A 26,844-nucleotide genomic window follows, 5' to 3' on the forward strand; every position below is an offset into this window, starting at 1 on the left:
CTTCAATTTGAGAAAGCGTTCCGTTCCGTGGTTTAGTCCATCATTCCGTTCCGTTCCGTTCCGTTCCGTAGAATAGTCCCCACCGGTGTTCAGAGGCGTGCAACTAAATACATTCCGTAAATGATTACTCTACTGACTACAATTCTCGTCTTATTAAACTCCATATGCTACCCCTGATGTACATTCTTGATGTAAATGATGTGATGTTCTTTCCTAATAATCTCCACCACCCTCACAATGGATTTGACATCAATAATTTTATTAAATTTGCAACTGGTCACACACGTCTAGCTTCTGGAAAAATAAGCTACTCCAAACAACTGAAGATCACCTGACAATTCCACTAGTAACTTCTATTTTAACCGGCTTCCTCGCATCTGGAATGCCTTCCCATTATCAACTTCCAGGACAACCCACTCAAGATAAAGGCCAAACTTTTAGATTATCTGTGGAATCATTTCACTGCCAATTTCACCTCCAACAACACCTGCTCTTTTTCATTTCTATGTCCATGCTCAAAGTGTTCAAAGATCCCTCACCAACCTAACTTCAACTCCCTTTAACTGTTAATTTTTCTCCCTTTAAGTAATCAAGTAAAACCACTTTCAGGCTTGAGTGACAACGACGCTGTTTTAGTATCCATCAAGATTCCTAAACGTGTAATTAAACAGCATCCCAGAACTGTTTACCTTTACAAGCTAGCTGACTGGGAAAAAATATAAGAGGAATTATCAGACTTGTCACATGATTACTTTGAAATAAATCAAGCATCACCCCAAAGCTTAGATGAAAATTGGTACTACTTCTTACAAAATTTACAAGAAATAATAAACACTCATACTCCTACCAAGAAATTAAGTACAAGAATTCACCTTCCCTGGCTGTCTTCTGCTTTAAAATGACTCATACGCAAAAAGCAAAGAGTTTATAGAAGAGCAAAGCGTTATTGTCGAGATAGTGACTGGAATGAATATAAATCATTACAAAAAGAAGTAGATCATAAACTAAAGTACCAACACAAATCCTACCTGACAAACCTAACTTCATCACCAGACAGTAACAAAAAGTCTTTATGGCACTACATCAAGTCACGAAAACAAGAAAACAATGGTATTAGTACATTAATAAATCCTATAAATGGTCATATCATAACCAATCCTGTGGAAAAAGCAGACACCCTCAATCAACACTTTCAGTCTGTCTTTACATCCAAAGATAATAGCAACATTCCTGACAAAGGTCCATCCTTATTTCCATCTTTACCTACATTTGAGATTACCGAACAAGGAGTCTACAACTTGTTAAGTACCTGTGACACATCCAAATCCCCAGGACCTGACTCCTTACATCTGTATGTACCCATTCTAACTCATATTTTCAAACAATCACTAGAATCTGGTGAAGTCCCATTACAATGGAAGCATGCCTATGTCACCCCAATATTTAAAAAAGGTTCCAAAGCTCACCCAGGCAACTACCGTTCTATCTCACTCACCTCAATAGTTTGTAAAACAATGGAGCATATCATAGTGAGTCAAATTATGAAGCATTTGGAGGACCAAAATATCTCTTCAGACAACCAGTTTGGATATAGATCAAAACATTCCTGTGAGACTCAACTACTCATTACTGTAAATGACATTGCAAAAGATATTGACAGGAACCTGCAAGTTGATGCTGCTATATTAGACTTTTCTAAAGCGTTCAACAGAGTAGCTCATTCTAGACTTCTGGCTCTACAAATTGAATTACTATGGTATAAGAGAAACTGTCTTACAATGGCTAGAGTCCTTCCTTTATTGTCGTACCCAACAGGTTGTAGTAGAAGGCTCTAGATCTTCTACATGTCAAGTTACATTCAGTGTTCCACAAGGTTCCGTACTTGGTCCCGTGTTTTTCCTAATTTACATTAACGATATTGTAACAAACATCAAGAGTGAAATTAGATTATTTGCTGACGACGTTCTACTCTATAAAACTATAGCTACACCCAACGATCACAGAATACAGCAAAATTACTTAGATTCCCTAACACAATGGGCTAGCAACTGGCTGATGGAATTTAACATTCCCAAATGCAATATTTTACAATTTACAACCCACCACAGTAAAAGCACTTTTACATATAAAATGTCTAATATTCCATTGAATATTGTATCAGAGCACACCTATCTTGGTATCCGCCTCCATCATACACTATCGTGGGAACCTCATGTTAACTATATTTGTAGAAAGGCAAACCGTCTTCTTGGATTTCTGAAAAGGAATTTATATAATTCCCCAATACAAATCAAAGAACACTTATACAAACAATTATTGTTAGCTTCTATTGAATACTGCTCAGCCATCTGGGACCCTTATCACCAAACAACAGTTAGCAAATTAGAAATGATCCAACACCGAGCTGCTAGATTTGTCCTTAATAAACCATGGCACAGATCCAGTCAACAACACAGTATTACAGATATGCTTAATTACCTTCAATGGCCAAGTTTAAAAAGTAGAAGGAATGCTAGACTTATCTTATAATTCAAGATTGTGAGAAACTTACTGGTGCTACCAAATCATTGTTTACCCCAGCCAACCCCTGTATCATATACTCGTGCCAATAATCCCCTCAAATTTGCACAGCTACAATCCAGAATTGATTTATACAAGTATTCTTTTCTGCCAAGAACAATTATTGATTGGAATAACTTGAAAATTGATAACATTGACACAATTAGCCTTGACACTTTTAAGAACATTATAGATAAGCTAAACAATTTGTAATGCACATTAGCGTGTTGCCCCTGGTGGGCTTTGCTAATTAATAATAAATAAAGTAAGTAAACTTTGTAGCTAATCACTACTACAATTTAGCTTCTGGCCACTGACACAGGATGTCAGTGGACCATCAGTGTGCTGCCACGTTTCTCGATTCTGTCATACCAACATCTGCAACTTGTATGTATGTATGTATGTATGTATGTATGTATGTATGTATGTATGTATGTATGTATGTATGTATGTATGTATGTATGTATGTATGTATGTATGTATGTATGTATGTATGTATGTATGTATGTATGTATGTATATGTACACTGAAAATATTATATTATTATTATTACTAGGCCCGGGGCAAATACAACCAAGTACAATCAACTAATGAGGCATGTACAAACAGTGCATGGCCAACACAGTGTGTCCAGATCATGTAGAAAAGATGCACAGGAAATGATACATATGCATACGTACACAGTCAAGGGAGTTTAACTGGCATCGGAAAACCACAATACTAAAACACAACTGACACAAAAACCAAGTTAAGTCAGCTATATTGAAAGTTTATATTGAAGGTGTGACGTGTCTCTGAAAATGACTCAGCAGTGAAGTGAGGCTATGCAGAACAAGGGACATGATGATGGCTCAATTAGCAAATGGTTCCAATCAAGCCAATATGGCACAACAGACTCTATTGTAACTAGAGGCCATGCACTGGTGAAGTGCCAGTATATCAGCAGTGTGGCATTGGCACTAGTTAGCACAGTGATCAGTCTATAACATTATGCATACAGCCACGCACAACATACAGGAGATAGTTACACATTGTTGTATATGCAGCAATGCATCTCCTTGTTTATTACAGACTCACAGTAGCGTAGTAAGCCAGGTGGAAAATAATTCCAGCTGCTAGCAAGCCAGATGGAGGATGAAGATGTGTAATACAACTTGCGAGAACATTCAATTCTATAAATAGTTTCCACTCTCAAGATGTTCAGAGTATTCAATCAAGATCAGATTGCTCCACATACCTTAACCTTATCAGGATCTGCCTCATTATCCAGATCACTCTTATCCTTCAGGTCATCCAGTGTGTGTGAGTGTTTATCGGGACATTGAACCCTTCAGGTATCGTAAATCATCAGCCTGCTCACACACCCTGTATGACTCTTCTGTGAACACTGTGAGCAATTTCCTATCCTGTGGGATTCAGTGTAGCAACTCTAGTAGACATGACTAGCACAACAAAAATGGACTAAGAGGTGTAGCTCATATAAAGGTATATAGAAATACTAAATATTAGGTTGTATTATAATGTGTATGTTAAACATCATCTTATGACACTAGTGTACTTATCATCATTGTTGAAGTTGTTTGTAATTACACCAGCTGACTACTTCCCTTGTTATTTTATTAGTGTAATGTCATACACAAGTATAATATCATATTTAAATTATAAACACTTAAAGGTCTATACAATATACACAGGCTATTCATCATTGTTCTCCTCTTGTTGTTCTTCTCGTTGCTCTACTTCTGGTTCATCTTCACAATAAGTCACTGATAACATCTTGTATGACGCATCACCATGACAACATGCCCGGTGGTTAGCATATTTGATGAACTTCACATTATCACTCTCAACATAGGCCAGTGCCAACAAGTTAGGTCTGTCTGGCAATACTGACAGTAACTGTAACAATGAACACACAAGACACATACCGTATATAGTGGGATATTTTCAAGGGTGAAAAGTTTAGCAGATTTAGCTACAGTTATTCATAAATTTTTAACTTGATGCATTTGTCACAATCACTTAATTAAAATGGCATTAAAACATGAAAGGAAACAGTGTATTCCCAACAAATCCCAGCAGTTCACTGGTTGGAACAGTACCAATTTTGTTGCTGTTAGCAAATACTAGTGGATAGTGTATGAGGGATACTGTAATAGAAAAACCAGGCTCAGTAAAGTGGAGTATTGTTCTGAGTATGTGACTAACTGTCACCATCTCTTCTTTCACTTTGGTAGTGGCATAACTATCATAACTCTCTTGAGAGCAACCAGAATAATCTAATTTGAAATGTGGTATATACCCCAGTATAAATGTCCCCTTCATGATTTCATATAACCCCCTACCTTCGAAATTTTGGATTGTAACAAACTACCATTCTGTTCTCTAAAACCTGCTATATGGTATGTGACAATAACGATCACAATTGGTTATGAACTTAGCATTGAAAAGTTCACACTTCTTTTTGTTTGTTTTGAATTGTTCATACTTCATAAGAGTTATAAACTCTAACTCTTGGTATCACACATGTAACAGCTTACAGGGGCGGATCCAGGAGTTGGCAAGGGGAGGGGAACAAACAGGTTAAGTTGAAGGTGGTTGGGGAGCGCAGATTCTCTTGTAAGTTTTTAAGCAGCAATGATAACTCCTTAGTAGGTTGATTTTTTTCATTATGGCCTTTGCAGATGGTTGTGAAGTCTTAAAATCTGTTTAAAAGGTTATGAACGTCTTAACACCAGCAATACACTTATTATATTTAGAGGCGCTTAGTATGTACGAAGGTTGCTGAGTGACAGTTTGCATAGGTAATATATTACTTTACATGAGTTTGCAATAAATCGAGGTAATATATGCAGTTTTCATGAGTTATATAAATTGATTTTATCAAAAGAAGTATGGCTCTTCCACAGAGGGGGAGGGGGAGGGGGAGGCATTTGCCCCAAATGCCCTATCCTGGATCCTCCATTGGCTTAGCATAGCTTGAGGTTTGCAATTTTGCAAAAAAAAAAAAAAAGATTCCCCAAGTAATTGCAGTTAGCTGGGGTTGTCATTTATTGTGTGCCTCAGGTCTTCTTCATCATGTTACATATAATTCATTTCAACTAACCACATCTTGGTCATCACTTTTAAAGTCACCTTTAGAAAGATAAGTGACTGTTCCACCATAGTCTGAGGACCAGTCTACAGTGAACACATCACATAGTGTTCCTGTTGGTAGAGTGTATACCACTTACTGTTTGAATCAAAGAACAACATCACATCAAGGGTAAAGTCTACATCTGTTTGTAGTTGGTGGTCATGTGCTAGTGTGTAACATCCTGCTGACACATTGTAGAAGGTGTCATGACACTGTGCCATACATTCTGGGTCTGTATCAACTGGATCCTGTAACCAACCAGTAATACCCTAATAGAAAAATCTTCAAAAGTGCGTGTGCGTGTGTAGTGTGTGTTGTGTGAAAGTGCGTGTGTGTGTGTTGTGTGTGTGTGTTGTGTGTGTGTGTTGTGTGTGTGTGTTATGTGTGTGTTGTGTGTGTTGTGTGTGTGTTCGTGTGTTGTGTGTGTGTGTTGTGTGTGTTGTGTGTGTGGGTTGTGTGTGTATTGTGTGTGTGTTGTGTGTGTGTGTTGTGTGTGTTGTGTGTGTGTGTTGTGTGTGTTGTGTGTGTGCAAAATCCAAGTCATACCTCCTCGTGGTGCTTCACAGGCAGTAACTTTGTTACTGGCTAATATGACTGGTACTCTTTGGAAGTTATTCATGTGGTTTCCGTTCTGACCTTGTCAGTAGCCATTTGAACTCTGAAGGGTTTGCACACTGCAGTGGTGTTGGGAGCCTTCAGTGCTTGACTGAAATTTGCAATGGAAGTGGAGAATTCTCACTTTATTAAACAACCAGGTTTGCACCCTAGTGGTTTTCACTGCTTGAAGTCTTTTTGCGTGTGGGTGTTGGAATGTCTGTAGTCTTGTTGAGGCAGATGGTGGGGTTAAGACTGCTACTGTTCGAACTGGGAAATATCCAGTAGTAGTAGATAGGAAAATTAAATTTCTAGTGAATGAGTTGAAATGTTTTAGGATGGGGGCAGTGTGCATTAGTGAAACTAAGTGGTTGGTAGTGATCTGTATGAGGTGGATGGCTTTACAGTGTTACATTCCGGCCGTGAGTTACCTCAGCCTAGTAATGTATTTCAGCGTGGTGAGGGAGTTGCAGTAGTACTTGATCCTATCATGACTCAAGCTTGGCGTGATGCAGGGGAGTCATGGTCAGCAGTCAATTCTAGAATTGTGTCTGTCCATTTACAGTTTGGTGGCAAACATCCATCAGGTAGTCAGTGTCCATCAGGTAGTCAGCAGTTTGTGACCATTATTAGTGTGTATGCACCCACCCATAGAGCTCCAGCTGAAGTAAAAGAGAAGTTTTATGATGATCTACAGGCAGTGATTAGTTCAGTTCCATCAAGTGATGTGTTATTGGTTATGGGGGACTTTAACCCAATGGTTGGTTGTGTGAGTAACTCAGCATCTGAGTCTTTGTGGGATGGGGTACAAGGAAATTTTGGTGTTGGTAAGATCAATGAGAGTGGTGAGTCACTGCTTTCCTTCTGTGCATTGAACCAGTTGTGTGTGATGAATACAATGTTTGAGAAGAAGAGAATACAACAGTATACTTGGCAGCACCCTGGTACCAAGAATTGGCACTGTATTGACTGTGTTGATACGCTAGTCCCAACGCTATTGTTGCACTGATGTTACTGTGTTTCGATCTACACAGTGTTGGACTGATTATCTGTTATTGTGTGCTACTCTTAGTCATGTTGTGTCTTTGGTAAGGAGTAAATGGAATGATGCTGATGGGTTGACAAAATGGAATTTTATTATAGATGGATTGTTAGATGCGAGTAATACTATGCTAGGATTACGTAGGAGACACCAGCCTGATTGGTTAACTGAGGCAGAGGATGTGTTAAGACCATTAATTGATAAGCATAATAAACTTTTTTTTCACTGGCTACGGTCCCAAAATCATCGGGACAGACAAAAGTTTTTAACACAGAGACGTCAAGTAGCACACAAAGTCTGGGAGTGTAAGAACAGATGGTATCAGGAAAAGGCTAATTCTATTCAAGTGTCACTTTCTCAAGGTAGACCTAGTGTAGTGTGGCAAGACATTCATGCTATTTGTAAGAGCAGAGCTGGTCTCCAGCCAGTTCAACCTAAAGTTGTGAGGAAACAAGATGGTAGTTTGTGTTGTGGATCAGTAATGACGCTTGATCGATGGAGAGGTCATTTTGAGGGTGTTCTTAATGTAGAAAGCTCCTGTAATCTGGCCACCATTGATGGTATTCAATCAATGGCAACGAGAGAAGAGATGTGTGATCCACCTACTAGTGATGAAGTGGTAGCTACATTGTCAAGAATTAAAGTGGGAAAGGCAGCAGGTAGTAATGGCATCTTACCTGATATTGTAAAGTGTTGTGGTGGTCCGTTGTTGGATTTTATAGTGTTGTTGTTTGGTACAGTGTGAAGAGAGAAACAGGTACCCGTAGAATGGCAGGATGCAACTCTAGTGCCAGTTCCTAAAAGGGACGATTTGTCTATATGTGATAACTGGAGGGGTATCAGTTTACTGGATGTAATGGGGAAGCTGTTTGCAAGAGTAATCAATGACAGACTCCAAACTGTGGCGGAAGACTCTGTTGCTGACTCACAGTGTGGCTTTAGGGCTGGTAGAGGCTGTGTGGACATGGTCTTTTGTGTGCATCAACTATCGACAACAAGCTTACCTTCAATTACCATATCCAATGAAGCTAACCAAATCAATGCCTTTATTTACAGAAACCTGCGCCACTGTCCAAGCACTGTGAAATGTAACTGCTACAGAAGTATGGTCAGGCCAGTGCTTGAATATGCATCATCTGTATGGGATCCCCATACCTTAAATAATATTAATAGAATTGAAGCAGTACAGAGAAGAGCGGCCAGATTTTGCCTAATGAGTTTTCAAGTTACTCTAGTGTTACTAGCATGCTAAGCACACTTAACTTACCTCCTTTACAACAAAGAAGAGAGAGCTAAACTTATAATGATGTATAAAATTATTAATGATCTTATTGATATCCCCAAAGAGTACTTTACCCCTAATGATTCACGATTAAGAAAAGGATACTACAGGCAACTGACGACAAACATTGACTCGTATAAATTTTCCTTTTCCCCCTCTGCAATTCAACTTTGGAACTCCCTTCCCCCCTATATAGTTAATTCCCCTTCCCTGGATAATTTTTGTAACAACTTAAGTAAATATATCTGTGCATTATAATCATTTGGAGAAGACCATTGAACATCATAGCAAGATTTTCCTCCTATTTGTTGATCTCCGCAAGGCGTATGACTCTGTGCCAAGGCAGGCACTTTGGTGTGCTCTGTGGAAATATGGTGTGCCTGACTCTTTTTTTTTTTTTTTTTTTGACTCTTAGCATCCCAAAGACCAAGCTACTTGTTGCTGGGGCTAACCTTACAGCTGATGATGTCACTCCATTAGAACTGGGTGGTGGTAGTGTGGAGGCAGTGAAGGAATCTAAGTATTTGGGATCATTGATAGAAGCTCATGGTGGGATGACAGGGGAATTTAATCGTAGGCTTCCAAAGTTTTTGGTGAGCTTCACAGTTCTGTGTTCCTGGCCCATGACCTTAGTCTGGAGACTAAGCGATTAGTCTATCAGTCTTTAGTACTTGGTGTTCTTCTGTATGGTGCAGAGACCTGGGCTCCCAAACAGGTAACTGTTAAGAAGTTAGAGACTTTCCATCGTCGCTGTGTTAGGTGTATAATGGGCATAGGAAGAACTGTACAGTGGGCACAGCACATCACCACTATTCAGATGGCTGAGCGTTTTGGGATGCGAGAGTCTGTTGGCAATTTGTTAAGTTTAGCTAGGCTCAGGTGGTTGGGTCATGTTTCTCGTATGTCTGATGATCGTATACCAAAAAGGATTTTGTTTGGATGGTTGCCTCAAACGAGACCTGCCCGTAGTGTAAAGCTAAGATGGCATGATAAGGTTAAACAAGACCTTAAGAGCTTTTCCATCAGTGACTCATGGTACCATCAAGCTCAAGACAGATGTTTATGGAAACAATTAGTTAATGAAGGATTGACATATTTGTTGACTCGATCACAGTCTCAACCTAAACCCTTCCATTGTAGGACTTGCCAAAGGTCCTTTAGGAGAGCACAAGACATATCAAGACATAAGTGTGTAACTACCCACCCTCAACATGACCAACGATGATTAAGTGTGAAATTCTTCAGGACAAGTATCATCCATTGGATGGCTTCCTTCCAAGTCCAAGTTCCAAGTGCGTGTGCGTGTGTGTGTGTGTGTGAGAGAGAGAGAGAGAGAGTGCGTGTGTTTGTATGTATACATGTGTGTAACATGTGCAGCATGTACAGTTGACAACTGATAATCATTACTAGTATCACATGATCTATGTTACTGTAGTTAAATTAACTATCCACTATATTAGGGTAATGTGTCTACCTGACCTCCTCTGTTCCCTGTTTAGTGGTGACCATTTTTATTGTGGCTTGTTTCTCTCCACTCTCAGGAACTTCCTTCCCATTTTGCTTTTTATCTTTATCACGTTTACTTTTAGTCTTTGTCTTTTCTCCATCTTCATCAGAACTTAGTAACTCAATGGGTTCATTGCTAGACATTCCTTTCTCTGCGTAGCGAGTGACCAACTGTGGGAAGAGGTAACGAAAGTCTTTCACCAGATCCAGTCCAGTTAAGTGAGCAAGGAGTAGACAAAATGGTTCTGAGCGAAGGAAGTTGAGACATTCTTTTGCCGTGGAGGGTAGTGATGAGTGAACAGCCTCCATAATATTTCTGCAATAAAAACACAAAGAGTGTCACGATAATAAAATTACGTAATGTAGCATTGTTCCATGTGAGGATTAGTTTGTAATGTTAGTGATTTACAAACACCTTTGGAACAATTTCACAGAACACTTTAACTCACAAAAGTCATGCATCTATCATTTCCTTTGTCCTTGCTATTGTTGTAACATTGCTCCTACCCCTAATTTTAAAATAGTTAATGTAATGTTTTTAATTTGGCTGCTAACACAGGTTGCTAGCAGACCTTTAGTGCAGTATATGTAATCTATTATCTTGTAATTGTACTCTCTGTTCATGTTGCACTGTAAAGCTTCTATTACTATGCTGAGTAATTTTCACATCACATTCAAATTTGCAACCATAGGGAAACAGTATCTTATAGGTATGCAAGCATGCACACCCACCCACCCACACCCACACACAGACTCAATCTAACAATCACAACTAACCTCTTATTGGGGGGTCCACGATGCTCCCATGAACACTCACCACTGTTTAGTTCCCTACACACAGCTTCGTACTTGTCCTCCTGTGAGCAGACATGTTAACAATAGCCTGTGGCAGTGACACACGACAAAACTGACCAGGATAAAGTCAGGTAGTGATATCTATTATTATTATTATTATTAATTAGCAAAGCCCACCAGGGGTAACACGCTAATGTGCATTACAAATCACAAATTGTTTAGCTTATCTATAATGTTCTTAAAAGTGTCAAGGTTAATTGTGTCAATGTTGTCAATTTTCAAGTTATTCCAATCAATAATTGTTCTTGGCAGAAAAGAATACTTGTATAAATCAATTCTGGATTGCAGCTGTGCAAATTTGAGGGGATTATTGGCACGAGTATATGATACAGGGGTTGGCTGGGGGTAAACAATGGTTTGGTAGCACCAGTAAGTTTCTTACAATCTTGAATAATAATATAAGTCTAGCATTCCTTCTCCTACTTTTTAAACTTGGCCATTGAAGGTAATTAAGCATATCTGTACAGGGGCGGATCCAGGAGGGGGGCTTTGGGGGCTGAAGCCCCCCCCCCCCCCCCCCCCCCCCTTCATATTTAGGCTTTACTTGATCAATATGCCGAGTATTATAATGAAATTTTGTCTTAGCATAATTATATGATCACTAATAATACAAATACTCATAAAACCACCTTATAAACATCTTTCCAAGGTATTATCAGTGGATTTATGCTAAAGTTTATGTAACAAGGACCCGGATCAGCATTGGAGGTGTACAAGATCGAGATACTCTAATAGAGCAGTCAGCTAACTACTCTAATAGAACATTCACTGGAAACATGTAGTTGGTTCTGTTATGGAATTTTTCCAAATCTGCCTGCACCTATACATATATACAATGAAGCGCATTGGTTTGTTTAAAGGGCTTCATTCATCCACTTGTGTAGTTAATATATATGGCAATACTTAATTCAGGTACACAATTTTCATTGAAAATGCTCTCAGATTCAAGTTCAAATTTCAAAATTTTCCACGTTCAACATTATATTATTCTAACATGCACGTATTCGGTGTTGTGCAATTGTGAGAGGGGTGCATCGTGTACTTGGTTGTCTGTACCTACCCAAACATTTTGATTAGCAAAATGCTTTAGAAAGCCATACCTATAATCTAAAGGCAGTATATGAAATATCTACTGGCAGAAAATATTATGAATTTTATGTGGAAATGTTTCCAAATTGCAGTATTTTAGCATCTATTTTTCAAAAATTTCCTGGGGGGGGCATGCCCCCAGACCCCCCTAGTTCCAGCATGCTTTGCATGCTGGGAAGTGTGCTTTGCACACCTCTACCCAACAGATTAGTACCTTGAGTTAGCCCCTCCCTTTTATAAATCCTAGATCCGCCCCTGCTGTAATACTGTGTTGTTGACTGGATCTGTGCCATGGTTTATCAAGAACAAATCTTGCAGCTCGGTGTTGGATCATTTCTAATTTGCTAACTGCTGTTTGGTGATGAGGATCCCAGATGGCTGAGCAGTATTCAATAGAAGGTAAGAATAATTGTTTGTATAAGTGTTCTTTGATTTGTATTGGGGCATTATATAAATTCCTTTTCAGAAATCCAAGAAGACGGTTTGCCTTTCCACAAATATAGTTAACATGAGGTTCCCATGATAGTGTATGATGGAGGCGGATACCAAGATAGGTGTGCTCTGATACAATATTCAATGGAATATTAGACATTTTATACGTAAAAGTGCTTTTACTGTGGTGGGTTGTAAATTGTAAAATATTGCATTTGGGAATGTTAAATTCCATCAGCCAGTTGCTAGCCCATTGTGTTAAGGAATCTAAGTCATTTTGCAGTATTCTGTGATCGTTGGGCGTAGCTACAGTTTTAAAGAGTAGAATGTCGTCAGCAAATAATCTAATTTCACTCTTGATGTTTGTTACAATATCGTTAATGTAAATTAGGAACAACACAGGACCAAGCACGGAACCTTGTGGAACACCAGATGCAACTTGACATGCAGAAGATCTAGAGCCTTCTACTACAACCTGTTGGGTACGACCATGAAGGAAGGACTTTAGCCACTGTAAGACAGTTCCTCTTATACCATAGTAATTTAATTTGTAGAGAAGTCTAGAATGAGCTACTCTGTCGAACGCTTTAGAAAAGTCTAATATAGCAGCATCAACTTGCAGCTTCCTGTCAATATCTTTTGCAATGTCATTAACAGTAATGAGTAGTTGAGTCTCACAAGAATGTTTTGATCTAAATCCAAACTGGTTGTCTGAAAGAATATTGTGGTCCTCCAAATGCTGCATAATTTGACTCACGATGATATGCTCCATTGTTTTACAAACTACTGAGGTGAGTGAGATAGGACGGTAGTTGCCTGGGTGAGCTTTGGAACCTTTTTTAAATATTATGGGGTGACATAGGCATGCTTCCATTGTAATGGGACTTCACCAGATTCTAGTGATTGTTTGAAAATATGAGTTAGAATGGGAGATAATTCGGCAGCTGTGGCCTTCAGTACATACGGATGCAAGGAGTCAGGTCCTGGGGATTTGGATGTGTCACAGGTACTTAACAAGTTGTAGACTCCTTGTTCGGTAATCTCAAATGTAGGTAAAGATGGAAATAAGGATGGACCTTTGTCAGGAATGTTACTATTATCTTCGGATGTAAAGACAGACTGAAAGTGTTGATTGAGGGTGTCTGCTTTTTCCACAGGATTGGTTATGATATGACCATTTATAGGATTTATTAATGTACTAATACCATTGTTTTCTTGTTTTCGTGACTTGATGTAGTGCCATAAAGACTTTTTGTTACTGTCTGGTGATGAAGTTAGGTTTGTCAGGTAGGATTTGTGTTGTTACATTAGTTTATGATCTACCTCTTTTTGTAATGATTTATATTCATTCTAGTCACTATCTCAACAATAACACTTTGCTCTTCTATAAACTCTTTGCTTTTTGCGTATGAGTCGTTTTAAAGCAGAAGACAGCTAGGGAAGGTGAATTCTTGTACTTAATTTCTTGGTAGGAGTATGAGTGTTTATTATTTCTTGTAAATTATGTAAGAAGAAGGACCAATTTTCATCTAAGCTTTGGGTGATGCTTGATTTATTTCAAAGTAATCATGTGACAAGTCTGATAATTCCTCTCTTATTTTTTCCCAGACAGCTAGCTTGTAAAGGTAAACAGTTCTGGGATGTTGTTTGATTACACGTTTAGGAATCTTGATGGATACTAAAACAGCGTCGTGGTCACTCAAGCCTGGAAGTGGTTCACATGATATCACAGAATTAGGATTAGTAGTAAAGCATAAATCTAAAACATTTTGAGCTCTTGTAGGGAAGGTGACTAACTGAGACAGTTGGTAGTTGTGTGATAAGTCAATAAGTTTTTCACGAAAGTGACATGATACATAGGAATTTATTAGTGTACTGTTTTCCCAGTCAATACCTGGACAATTAAAGTCACCTCCAAGAATGATTTGAGTGTGGAGATACTTTTGCTTAATAGAGTCTATGGAAGATTGCAAGTTGTCAAGTATTGTATCACTTGAGTGAGGAGGACAGTAAAGGAGCCAACGATAAAGTCATTGTTCTTGTCAAGATGAACGTGAGCCCACACTATTTCAATAGTTGAATTGTCGTTAATTTGTGTACATGGTATAGAGCTCTTTATGGAAATAAACACACCACCACCAGAAGTGTTTCTGTCTTTTCTGTATGTTTGATAATTATTTGGGAAAACCTCAGAGTTTAGAATAGATTCATTCAAATGTGATTCTGTCCCTATAATGATGTCAATTGCATAGGTAACCAGAAAAACTTCAAGTTGGGTTCGTTTGTTAGTAACACTACAGAAATTTACAATAGACAGTTTCAAATCACTTAATACATTATTTGAGTTTGGGTTATTAGTAGAGTTATTAAATACCTGTGAATTTGAGTCAGGATTTGAGTTAGTTATAGTGGAAACAGGGAGTCAGGATGACTCCATGCTTGTGGCAGAGGTATTATTAAGTGGCTGTGCTGATACAGTTACATACTCTAATTTGTTACCATCTGTACTCACTTTGCAGTGAAGCTTGTTGTTGAGGTATAAGGAATCATTTCTTATTTTGATGTATCTCCGTTCGGTACCATTGTCAATTAGGGATCTCCTTTCCTTCAATAATAAGCGTTCCTTTTGACGCTCCTGTGGAGTTAGATCAGGTTTTATGTAGATTGGAGCTTCAAGCTTAGACTTAGAACTTAGGATGTCAATTGCTGTGTCTGAACGAAGGAACTTCACCAGAAGGGGTCTGGGACGCTCACTCTTTTGGTCATACTTGCCGAGACGATACAAATCTTTTATATCACTAGGTTCAATGTCAATATCAGTTGCAGACAGAGCCTCCATCACGTTTTCCATGTCCTTTTCCATTCGGAGTTGTCTGTTGGTATTTTGGGGATTTTCTGCTACACCATACACAACGATGTTGAATTTCCTATCAATGTTGGTGGCATTTTGATAGACAGTGATTGAAACTTTGTCAACAACTGGAGCACGAACAGTTTGAGTAGAAGTCTGCTGTGGTTGATTAACAAGGTCTAGTTTGCGTTTAAGATCATTTAGAGAAGTTTGAAGTGTAGTAATGTTCGACATTAAGCTGTCTATGCCTTCTGCGCTTGGATCTCACAGTATAGACAAAAGAACGTGTGTTCTTCGCCAGCATCTCTTAATGTCGCAAAGTTCGTTGCTGATAACCCAGTGCATCTACGATGTACCCACGCGTAACAGTAGCCTTCACAATAGATTGCATCATCACCTTTCCTGTGCTTTGTAGCTTCTTTAATTACTTCATCGCATATTGGGCAAGTACTGTTTCTTTTGGATTTCTTCTCGCACTGGTTTGAGCTGTCTTTAGATCTCGGTCGTTTCAATGGCAGTAAACCTGGACTGGGAGTTGAAATTGCGTTCAACGACATTTCTGTTCACGAAGGGGAAGGAAAGCACAACTTTTCTTCAGGAATATCTTCTTGGCAGCTTACTTTCAAGGGGATGACAAAAGTAGCTGCATACCACAATCGAAGGTATTATCTACGTGTTTACTTCTCAAATTGAGCCCTAACTTGAGCCTGTGTGCCGATATTGAGGTAGATGGGCTTCACCCATGATGCCAACATGTCAAGCTGTAAATGGTGGACACAAATGTTAAGAAATACAATACTAAAGACAAGAGTGAAATGGTGTAACTATGCAGATATGTAACTCCGCACTCCTCAACCTCCATCATTAGAAGGGTCAGCTATGGCCATCATGTAAAAATTAAATTTAAAAAAGAATAATTAAAACACTTTCATGTGCAAAGATCACACGAGTAAGAGTGCTATTATTTCCATACATCTGGTCACTGAAGGCTCCAAGCCAGACGACCAGGAAGTACAATGTAACACTTAAAGCATCACCTATGCTTGTATGTACAGAAAATACAGCACCCGGGGGGGGGGTTTCAAGGCAAGCACAACAATTGGGCTTTGCCTCGTGCTGTACTGTCCTCTCAACATGCCCCTCATGTACAGATGTGTGGTGGTGCTTCAACTACAACTTACAGTATTTTTTCTGCCAATTGCAGAAGTTGAAGTTAGTTTGCTGAGAAAGTACTCAATGTTCTCTATATAAGTACAATGAACAGTTTGTGACCAACTCATATTACAGAGGTAACATTATGGGAACCTCCAATATAGAAAGGTCATAGAATATTCCAATACCTCCATGGGCATAGGGGACCAGTATTGTAGCAATGCTTCATTAGTTGCAGCTGGTCTGCCGATAGGTACACCATGGAACCATCCGTTGATTGATAGGCGTGTCTTGTCCACACACAGAATCTCTGACACCTGTTGTCATGACAATGATGACATCATCAGGTCACTAACATGTACATCACCTGGTGAAATGATACAAGATTGACCTCAAAGAAGACAAAGTTGTTCCAGACTGGTTTAATGGACTTCACAACATCACGAGGTTGTCTCTTATCTGTAACATGTGACAATCACATGTATGACATTACAGTTGGTTGTCATTACCAGTTATATGACAAATATCTGTCACTAGTTAAATGAGACAAAGGTGATAGAAAATGGGTGATTTAGCATGTCATGATTTTCAGAGTATGCTGTGTAGTTTTTCATGGCTAACCAGTTACCAAATCAAGGTTCATACCTCTTGTATTGTGATTATGTTCTAATAGAACAATCACCTTGTTGTACTAGACTTGGAATAGTTCACTATATGTGACCCAGTCTGAGAAAACCGGTTTTATCGCCCATGTCAGCAGATTTGATTTTCCACCCAGGACACACAGCTACATGAATAAACTATCTAATTCCACATTTAAAATCAGCTAGACTTGAGTGGTCTGGTTTTGCTGACTGCTTTTCCCAAGCCCAGTGGCGATCCGTACGTGTGGTGTGGGACCTTAATTGAGCTCTGGTCAGCCTGGGAATGACTGTGTGTGGTTGTACAACTCTGTGGTGTTGAATAAGTACCTCTGCTGTGAGTTTCCTTTCATTTTAGTCAGTTTTGAGACCTCATTGGCTCAAAACTTGGCCTAATTCATCCCTTGGCCTTCCTATTCAATTTTTGAACACCATCTTGCCTGCCTTCCAGGGCCCCCGCCTCCCACCCAATTTGCAGCTCGCCTGATACAGTCAACCTCGGTTTAAAAACTATCTAAAATGGCGGGAAACTTAGTTGTTGGCTACTTGCACAGTGGTGCTCTGGAAGGTAAGGGATTGGTGTAAAACGTGTGAAAATTTGGTACACATAGCTTCAGCCATTGGCGAGCTACAACACACTAAATACTTAAAACCGGCATTTCTCGATACTTTTAAATAGGCAATAAGCCCGGTTTTGTCAGACTGGGTCACATATTGCCCTACCCTTCAGATAACTGAGACACTATAGGCCAAATCATCACAGATTAATGACTGACATATACAGTAGCAGCCTAAAACTATATAGTATATAATACGGAAAATATAGCATGAGGGTGTGGTTGAGAGACAAATATAGCACAAGGGAAACTATATTTAGCTCTAGTCCACACCCAAGTGCTAAATCTTCTACAGTGCACGAGAGTAAGCAGTGTTTTAACTGGTTTAATGTATGAGTCCGAAGATGCAATCAAGAAGACGTTAACTGTTTAAAACAGATTATCACGACCTGGAACACCCATGATGGCAGATGGCAGTGTGCCTACTCGTGATTAGCAGAAAGTTAATTTGTAGCCATAACGCCAAATTATCACACAATTTGTGATCTGTCAGATCCAGAATTCACTTAGTAGTGGGACGAGAACAACTGAGGAAGGCTAGCTATGATGAACGTGAGTAATGGACAGTTCTAATCGTCGTTCCCAAGTGTGGCCCTCAATGTGACAAAGTAGAAGGTGTCAGTGTGAAGCGGTCACTGAATCTAACCAAGAAGTTGCTGGACTTACAATGATGGACAGTTTAGTGAACAATAAGACTGAATGGCATAATTATTGTAGTGGAATTACAAACATTTGTGTGCATAGCCATTAATTTGTGACAGCTTTGTTAGTTGGGGTAATTCCCAGTGTCTCTGTGGGTCATGTTTATGGTTGTGTCACATTCACACAAAGTGTGCTTTATTGCCATACATGGGAAAATAAAGCAGTCTATGATGGAAATATAACACACTTTAGCACAGTATAAAGCATACTCTTTCCCCTTTGAACTCATACATTTTAGAACATTAGTTGATAATAGTTGGTATCTCTTTATAACTTTTGTTGCACTGAACACTACCTTGTGTATCATACAGTATGATAGTACTGTATAGTAGGGACCACAAAGGTGTGGGTGTGTCCCATGAAAAAACATCACCCAAAACAAGCCTCATTTTCGTAAATGAAGACGAGGCAGTATTGTTTTGGTAAAACTAAGCCCAAACAAGCCTTCACATCAATCCGAAATGCTTTCAACAGATGTTAAAAATAATGTATTTAACAGAATTTTCTACTGCCTTCAGACAAGCATAACTCATTAACAGCTAAGGTTATGACTTGATTTTTTTACTGTTCGACGTCGCTTTGGTCCGATAGGTGCCATTTGGCATACCGTAGTATGTACAACGCATTCTTGATGGACTTACCAGTGTCCTCCTTTGTGTCCCATTCATCTCCACTGGTAGCAAAAAGTGTCGATTTGGTGGTAGCACATGATGGCTTCCCTTCGTAACAGAAATTGTCCGCATTTTTCATGGCTACTTAGATTGCAGAAATGCTTTCAAACAGTTCTTGATTCATGTTGCTGTGTAACGGGTTGAATATAGCTGACAACAAAGCATAATGGATACTTCACTTTTCAGACGATAATTGATATAGCTGAGGCATGCAACACCATTTTTAATTTTTTTTTGATGTAGTATGTGTACGTTCACCGGTCATAATAATTATTATTTACGAATTAACAAACAAGTACACAAAATTTTTTGAAATTTTCAACTAGCGTAGGAACCATAGCACATCGATAAAAAGTACTGAAACAAGCATAACAGTAAAACAATAAGAAGTGTTACAGTATATCCCTACTGTGCATTTCTGTTTTGGTATCTTGAGCATAGCAGGGATATAACACTTCTTATTGTTTTACTGTGATTTAATATCATGGACTACTCCAGCTTGTTTCAGTACTTTTTATCGATGTGCTACGTCCCTACTCTAGTTGAAAATTCCAAAATAATTTTGTATACTTGCATTATGTACCACTCAAGGGTACAAAACATCGTAACATAAAATAGTGGCAACTTCCTCACCATCAGTATCAAACAGGTCCAGTGTTCCTCCATCCTTGTCATCCCATGGTGGGACCAGGTAGTAGATGAATGCTATCCTTCTCTTCTCCAGCTCATCATCATGACACAGTAAAACATCTACAGAAGAAAGGAGTTATAGTAAACTCAAAATGTGACCAGATTGTACAAAACTGATCCAAATCGCACATCAGGCAAAATCAAACTAACACCAGTGGGATAGCTACACTATCGTACTACTAGTTTTGACTCTCAAAATACTCAAGGCTGGTTATAATAGACATCTTTTCTGGGTGGTGTGGAGAGCTTGAATGGCGGTTTCTGGCCTTATGAAGGACCTGGCTTGGCAAGAATCAGTGGTTTACTGGTGGACAGCCTGATAATGTTGGCCAGACATTTTTTCTGTTGATTTACTTATTAGCCACTAAGGAGCCAGCACGGCCCTGTAATCTCATGTCTGGACTCCAATCATGGTCTACCTCCACTTTGAAGTCTATCTCATGCCCACCCCACCACCCTCCACCCCACTGTGATCACTCGTGATACTACTTCTCAGATATTCCATCTTATTTGGCAGGAAACTCTACAAGCAGCTACAAATACTGGACATGGTCTGACAGGTAATAGATTGATGCATCTTCTGTGTATATTTCATACGCATGCTTGCTATCCTTGGTAAGTTATGCTGACTTGAATTTTCTAAAACCGTTTATCTCGAAACTTCTAATGTGCAATTTGGATCGTTTTTCCAAAATCCAGTCACAAATCATTCCAGCATTTTACACATCCATCTACTATAACATGTATATATTAAGTGCTGTCCCACTAGGGACCTGTGAGAAGGCTAGGCCTGGGGTCCAGATAAAATGGCACTAAATGCACTTTTGTTCCTATATATATGGGCAAGATTTAGTGCCACTAAGCACTAAATCTTCCCTATAATACATGTGGGATGAAGCACTATACTCAAATATTATTTCTTGCCCATATATGTAGGAAAGATTTAGTGCTAAGGTGCACTAAATGTTCCCTACAATGTAGTAGGCAAAATATTGTTCAAAGAAGCACTAATTATTCCCTACATTGTTGTAGGCATAAAATAATACTTCATAAAATAATACTTCATAAAATAATACTTCATTATTAACACTCCACCTTGTTTAGAGTAAAAATATTTCTCTGTGTCCTGTTTACTCCTTGAATGCTAGTTGACATGTCTGGCACAGAAAGGTGTTGGTATTAGCTAAAAATATTTCTCTGTGTCCTGTTTACTCCTTGAAAGGTGTTGGTATTTTACAATTGGTAATACCAGTCCACTATCCAGTTGTACTGGTTTTAAAGCTAGTCTTACAAGTATGCCCAGCGTTGCATATAAAAGCAGCTAGTGCATTGCTACTCAGTCTCCTACCTTGGTCAGTTGCTAGCGTGCAGCTTCATGCTGCTTACGAATATTAAACAATGCACGACCAGAATTGATAAAAGAAGCAGAAGAGAAGTCTTTCTTTTTTCACCACTTTTGTGAGCATTGGGCATTATCGCACATCAGAGATAACGTAGTTTATTTGTACGATTCTCTTCAACCTAAAAGCATCAACTCAACTCTTGCCAAACAACTGCATTCATTATATGGGAAGCGGATTGTGAAAATTCCACAAGTTCAACTTCAACTTCAAAAGGGAAACAAAGACTGTGGCTGCTTTGCAATTGCATTTTGCGTATCACTAATGTTTGGAGACGACCCCGCCACTCTTTGTTATTATCAAAAAGAAATGCGAAAACACTTGATGCGATGTTTTGAGACTAAATGTTTTTCCCCGTTTCCATCACAAAGCAAGAAGTCTCGAATACCATCACCATTGGAAATTAAAATCTCTCTTTCCTAACTGGCACATCTAGACTAAATCAAAAATATTGATTATATTGATTATTTTGCCTAAAGGTTTTAGTACAATAACTCAATTGAATTTATTTGAGGGTATTATCGTAGGTTATCACCCATAGTCTCAGACTTGGGTGGTAATTAAAATATGTTACTGGGATACAACCGCTTTATATTCATAACTTGTTTGATTATTTTTTTTTGCTAAAGTCTATAACTTTATGCATGCATGTATGGAAGAAATTATTTAAACAATTATAGCTACAGCCTATACCAGCAGATACATATTGCAATAAAAATGTCTAGGTGCCTTTCGAATGATTATGATTTTTGTTATAATTACCATATCTGTTGGTTAGAGCTTGCCATCTTGGCCCAAGGTGTGATTGTTCTTCCCTACTGTTTCCATGCAATTTGCAGGCGTGCACCTGGCACTGCAGGCTGTCAAGGGCGCACGCCTGGTTTACTATAATTGCTTCCAGAAAGAAACGTACATGCGTGTACATGTGTGTCTGTCTGCACCCATGTAAGCTGATGGTTTTGTGTCAAAAGCAGTCTATGTGTTAGAAATGGAGGCAGCATAAGAACTATACTGTACACCGGCAAACTTTGACGAGGGTAAACTTTGATGAATCTGCTCTTAGGCAATGTTGACGAAATAAATTTTGACGAATTCACTTTGATTCGTCAAAGTTTCCCAGTTTACGGTATTAAGCGCCTATATAGTCAGGTAAGTTTTGCTCTTGCTCTAAGGCAGTTTAGGCATGGCAACTTTCTAAAACTTTGTGAACGTTTTGTTGTGGGTTCTATGGGTGTTTAAAAATTACAAAACTACACTACCAGCTTCCTGAGTTACTAGGAATAGCGTAGCACTTTGAGTTGGAATTGAGGGCGTGTCCAGCTAGTATGTGTATGAAAACCAGGGCTGAATAGTTTTCTTTGAAAACACGTTAACCAAGCTATACTTCTCTTCATGCATTTGTGGGTTTAACTATATTGCAAGTTGAGCGTTCCTTAGTAACCATTTCATATTTTGCAGTAATTACAATTATTATGTAATTAGTATTATTATGTAATTAGTATTTCATGAAATGCTAATTTGTATTAGTTAATTTAAATGGTTTCTATGTAACCGTAATCCTGCTGTCCCAACTATGTTGGCCTTTATGTGTCTTGTGACATCATGGATAAGGTCCATAAGTGCAACTCATTTATATTTGTATGTATATACGCATAGCAAGAATCAACCATGGGATTCCATGCAACATTAAATTATGTATCCAAGAAAGAAGCAGACCTATATGTAAAGAAGTTGCTATAGTAATAAATATGCATACTTACAAGAAGTACTAAACTCTCATTTTTAAAACTAAGTAAACTACTATAACCCATAGTCACATGTTTACAATATGTTATACCAGGAATCAAAGGGTACTACTGCCTTAGCATCAAAGGTAGAAGGCTGTTATGAGGTTGTATGGAAAATAAAGTACAAGCAGTTGAAGTATTGCAACTAAAACAGCAACAATTCACTATGATCACTTCAATAGAATTTAGTGCCTGAGCACAATATAGTTCCTACACTAATGTAGGGAAGATTTAGTGCCTGGAGCACAATATAGCTCCTACACTAATGTAGGGAAGATTTAGTGCCTGGAGCACAATATAGTTCCTACACTAATGTAGGGAAGATTTAGTGTTGAGCACAATTCATCTCCTACACTAATGTAGGGAAGATTTAGTGCCTGGAGCACAATATAGTTCCTACACTAATGTAGGGAAGATTTAGTGTTGAGCATAATTCATCTCCTACATTACTGTAGGGAAGATTTAGTGCTTGTGGCGCTAAATCTCCCCTATAGTAGTGTAGGAAATGAACCCCTTTTAGTGCCATTTTGTACGGAACCCACACCACTCTACCATAACAGTACACAATATACTGTGACTAATAAAAGGACACAACCAGATGATATGGAATTACAGCCCTCACAAGACGTTCTTATTAGGGAGGTGTTCTGATTTCAGGAGTCTAATTAATGTGTGTACCGGTACACTAATACAAATGAGAAAATGGACAATAAGTATCAAGGCGTCAACACGATGTCAGTGTCCTCTTTGATGGTTACATCACAGAGAGGTTCTACACACAACTGATGGTGAATTGATAAGTGAGTCACAAGGGTACTCTAGTATCCGGAATACAGTATATCCTTGTAACACCGTACCCCCAACTTAGTCTTGTACTCATCCTGCATGTACTGAGGGTTAATAGAGACGCATGGCACTTCTCTCAAGTCTTTTTGCACCCGTTTCATCCTCACCGGTATCACTCAACTCCCTCTTGTTCATAACTTAGCACACCCGCCATAAATTCAACTCCACCTTAAGGTCCAAATAGTGCCCATCCCAAAGTCAGGGCAAGAACATCAAGATGGTGAGTGGTAAAAGGTTCTACAATGATGTATGGATACTACGTTGTGTGGGTTCACCTGTTTGTGTGTTGTGCATGGGTCATGCAGCAAATAGGTCATTTTCCTACTAGCTATCCCAGAGTGATAACAAATAATGGTCAACAGGGACAACTCATTGATGATCCCACAACTAGCTGTATGGCACATCTCAGGGAGAGATACAAATGTCAGCAGCTATTGGAGGAAGCATTATACCTTATGCTTAGCTCCTGGAGAACTAGTCCTATGACTTATTATTTCCTAAGTGACACTGCAGGTGTTCTCAATGGTTCCTTTTGGTCCTATAACCCAGGTGGGTAACTTACTGACACACCTTTACAAGGACGGGTACAAATACAGATCTATTGGTCTGTAATTTTCTAAGCACATAAGAAAGTTGATGGCTAGATAGTTGGTCAACATTAACTGATATGCAGGCATGTCAAAATAAGTAGCTGTTTGGTTGTACATAATAATTGTGACTGGATCAGCAAGAACCCCGCATTTTTTTGAATTCCATTTTATTACATTTTCTTTATCTACATAGCCAAAGGAATGGCCAAATGAAGTTTCAGCTCTAGAAGCCAAGAAATTTCAAGTTACAGTGCTGCGAAGTGACAACAGCAGAACAAGTTGATGTTGTGCTACTTCTAAAAACCAGGCACCATGCAGCTAGCTAACTCATCTGGAATTAACCATAGATAGCATATGCTACTATGAATTAACCAACTATGTATTACTATTATACAATAGGGTAGTTTTGGGTTGTGCAATAATATTAGCCAATTCTCGTATTTCGTAATTCATGAAATTTTTGTAATTCATTCAATTACGTTGCTATGCACTGCTAAGGAAGCGCTTGTTAAACAAACCGCTTTTACCAGCATAATACACAAAGAAGTATCTTCTAAACTGTTTTACAGTTTGACTATCGCATCAAATTCTCTCGACAAAACCTCAAAGCTGCTCTTCATTTTCGTTCGCGTATGTAAGTATGCCCCTTTCAACTCGAAGCGATAGGCTATTCCTGGCAGTGTATGAGGCCTGCACCGTTGTTTTTCAGTTGTTAAACGCCTGAAAACCTCAAAGGGAAGGTAGTTTACAAAGTCTGAGGAAAGTCTCCACACCCATATTTCAGTCCACCGAAAAGAAGCCACCTCAGAGCAAAGTTCACCTGTGCAGAAGTTTAATACAGACTTCATTTCGCTTTTACTTCTTACGTATAAGCTGCCTTTAATGATTTTTCTCACGTGGGTGCGTACGGACAAACATAGGTAGATAGGTGTACACACACATTTTTATGAAAACAATTTCAGTAAACCAGGCGCGTGCCCACAGCCGGCCAAATTGATTTGTACAATTACTATATGGAAAATAAACTACTGGCACTTAAATAAACAGTCATAACTTTTGAACGCAGTCCTCTACCAAGATGCAACTTACACCATCGAATTCTCCATTAACAGGCAAATCCATTGCTGGATAAGTTTTGTCTTCCAGGCCTTTCCTAAAAGCTGTGTGAAGGCAAAAACGTGGGTAAAAAAATGATGATGAACCGCTCGACCAATGTAATGCTGATATCTTCTCTCTCCTTAGGAGTATAGACACGAAACAAGGTTTTTCTAACTCCTCTTGCTTATGCTGTTATCACTTTCCTTCATCATGAAATAAGCACTCAAAAATTTCCAGAATTTTTTTCGATTTTGTAAATATTTCACCCATTGCATTTATTGTATAGACGTTTTGTAACTTATTTATTAGCTAGATGGTGTTTGTGATTTGATCGTCCAGTATACAGGTTACAACAGAAGTCCCCTTCATAAACACTGATCAATTTGGGCAGAGGTTCTAAGGAGGGCTATAGACAGGCTAAATCTAGTGGTGATGATGAAACACTAACAGCCTCCAATAACAATTACAGTTTACACACATTTTACATGACACATCAAAACAATTACTACTCACTGAGGTACCAGGAGGTGTTGGTAGTTGTTGTTTATGATCAGCCTAAGAGACAATCAACAATAACTCTGATTAATGACCACCACACCTTTTCATCAAGGACCACATGCTATTGTCCATGGAGACTAGTGTCAGTGTTGTTAAGCGACTTCATCATGTTTCCTCCATCATGGTTAACAGCACTCACTTGTTGACGCAGGACTCCAATGAGATGAAATTATATCATCTGTAATAGAACACATCAGTTAGTAAAGGACTATCTGCTACTGTATGCATAATGTGACATTTTAAACAGCGCTAGCAGCTTTTTACACCCACAAAAAAAAACAAAAAACAGTCTTACCATAAACTCTTAACAAATTGTCCCCCAACCATTACTATGGTAACACTGACCACACCTACCATAGGTGTGTACACACACTTTACACCATGGTCCTCCGTCTCCCTGTAAACAAGATCATGTGATCAGTAGAACAAGTGGAGTGCAACTAACCCCACAATTGGTGCTGTTGTCTTTGATGTGTAGCCACTTTCCCTTCTGTTCCTCATTCTGGAATGCTACAATGTTCTCACTACGATGATGTACCTTCCATTCAGCTACAACACATCATATATCATTTCACTGACAGGGAAAGAGGAGCTGGATACTGTAAGGGAAGAAATTTTTGTAGGATTCTTTCAGAGTCAAGTTGCTTATAAGTGATAACAAGAGTACATAATAAAAATAGGGAGGGAGAGTGTCTAACTAGGACACCTTCAACCAAAATCACTGCGTATTATAGACAATCCACACA

General features: G+C 38.8%; 1 protein-coding gene and 1 long non-coding RNA gene across 3 annotated transcripts; one reads left to right on the top strand and one right to left on the bottom strand.

Annotated features, from left to right (window-relative positions):
* Positions 1-4,113: 4,113 nt before the first annotated feature.
* On the bottom strand, positions 4,114-26,080 carry LOC136256951 (prolyl 3-hydroxylase OGFOD1-like). Its single transcript, XM_066050027.1, has 9 exons — positions 26,054-26,080; positions 19,763-19,879; positions 16,866-16,957; positions 16,687-16,815; positions 10,897-10,976; positions 10,093-10,435; positions 5,793-5,943; positions 5,666-5,739; positions 4,114-4,458 (listed from the first exon to the last, which is right to left on the bottom strand). The coding sequence occupies exons 4-9, from the start codon at positions 16,696-16,698 to the stop codon at positions 4,255-4,257; spliced, it is 864 nt and encodes a 287-aa protein (XP_065906099.1). The 5' UTR covers positions 16,699-16,815; positions 16,866-16,957; positions 19,763-19,879; positions 26,054-26,080; the 3' UTR covers positions 4,114-4,254.
* On the top strand, positions 13,242-13,743 carry LOC136256361 (uncharacterized). Of its 2 annotated transcripts, XR_010701481.1 has the most exons (3): positions 13,242-13,286; positions 13,358-13,501; positions 13,548-13,743. It is a non-coding gene; the product is annotated as an uncharacterized lncRNA (long non-coding RNA). The 2 variants fall into 2 exon arrangements; XR_010701480.1 differs by lacking the exon at positions 13,242-13,286 and having other exon boundaries at positions 13,351-13,501.
* Positions 26,081-26,844: the final 764 nt, after the last annotated feature.

This window comes from Dysidea avara, chromosome 5, assembly GCF_963678975.1.
Source record: "Dysidea avara chromosome 5, odDysAvar1.4, whole genome shotgun sequence".
Lineage (NCBI taxonomy): Eukaryota > Metazoa > Porifera > Demospongiae > Dictyoceratida > Dysideidae > Dysidea > Dysidea avara.

What these genes read in the sequence shown, in the direction of transcription:
- LOC136256951 (XM_066050027.1), bottom strand. An exon ending in CGTGGACCCCCCAATAAGAG is followed by an intron (nt 10,436 to 10,896) that starts GTTAGTTGTGAT and finishes TTTTTATTGCAG; the next exon opens with AAATATTATGGAGGCTGTTC. An exon ending in CTAAACAGGGAACAGAGGAG is followed by an intron (nt 5,944 to 10,092) that starts GTCAGGTAGACA and finishes GGTTGGTTACAG; the next exon opens with GATCCAGTTGATACAGACCC.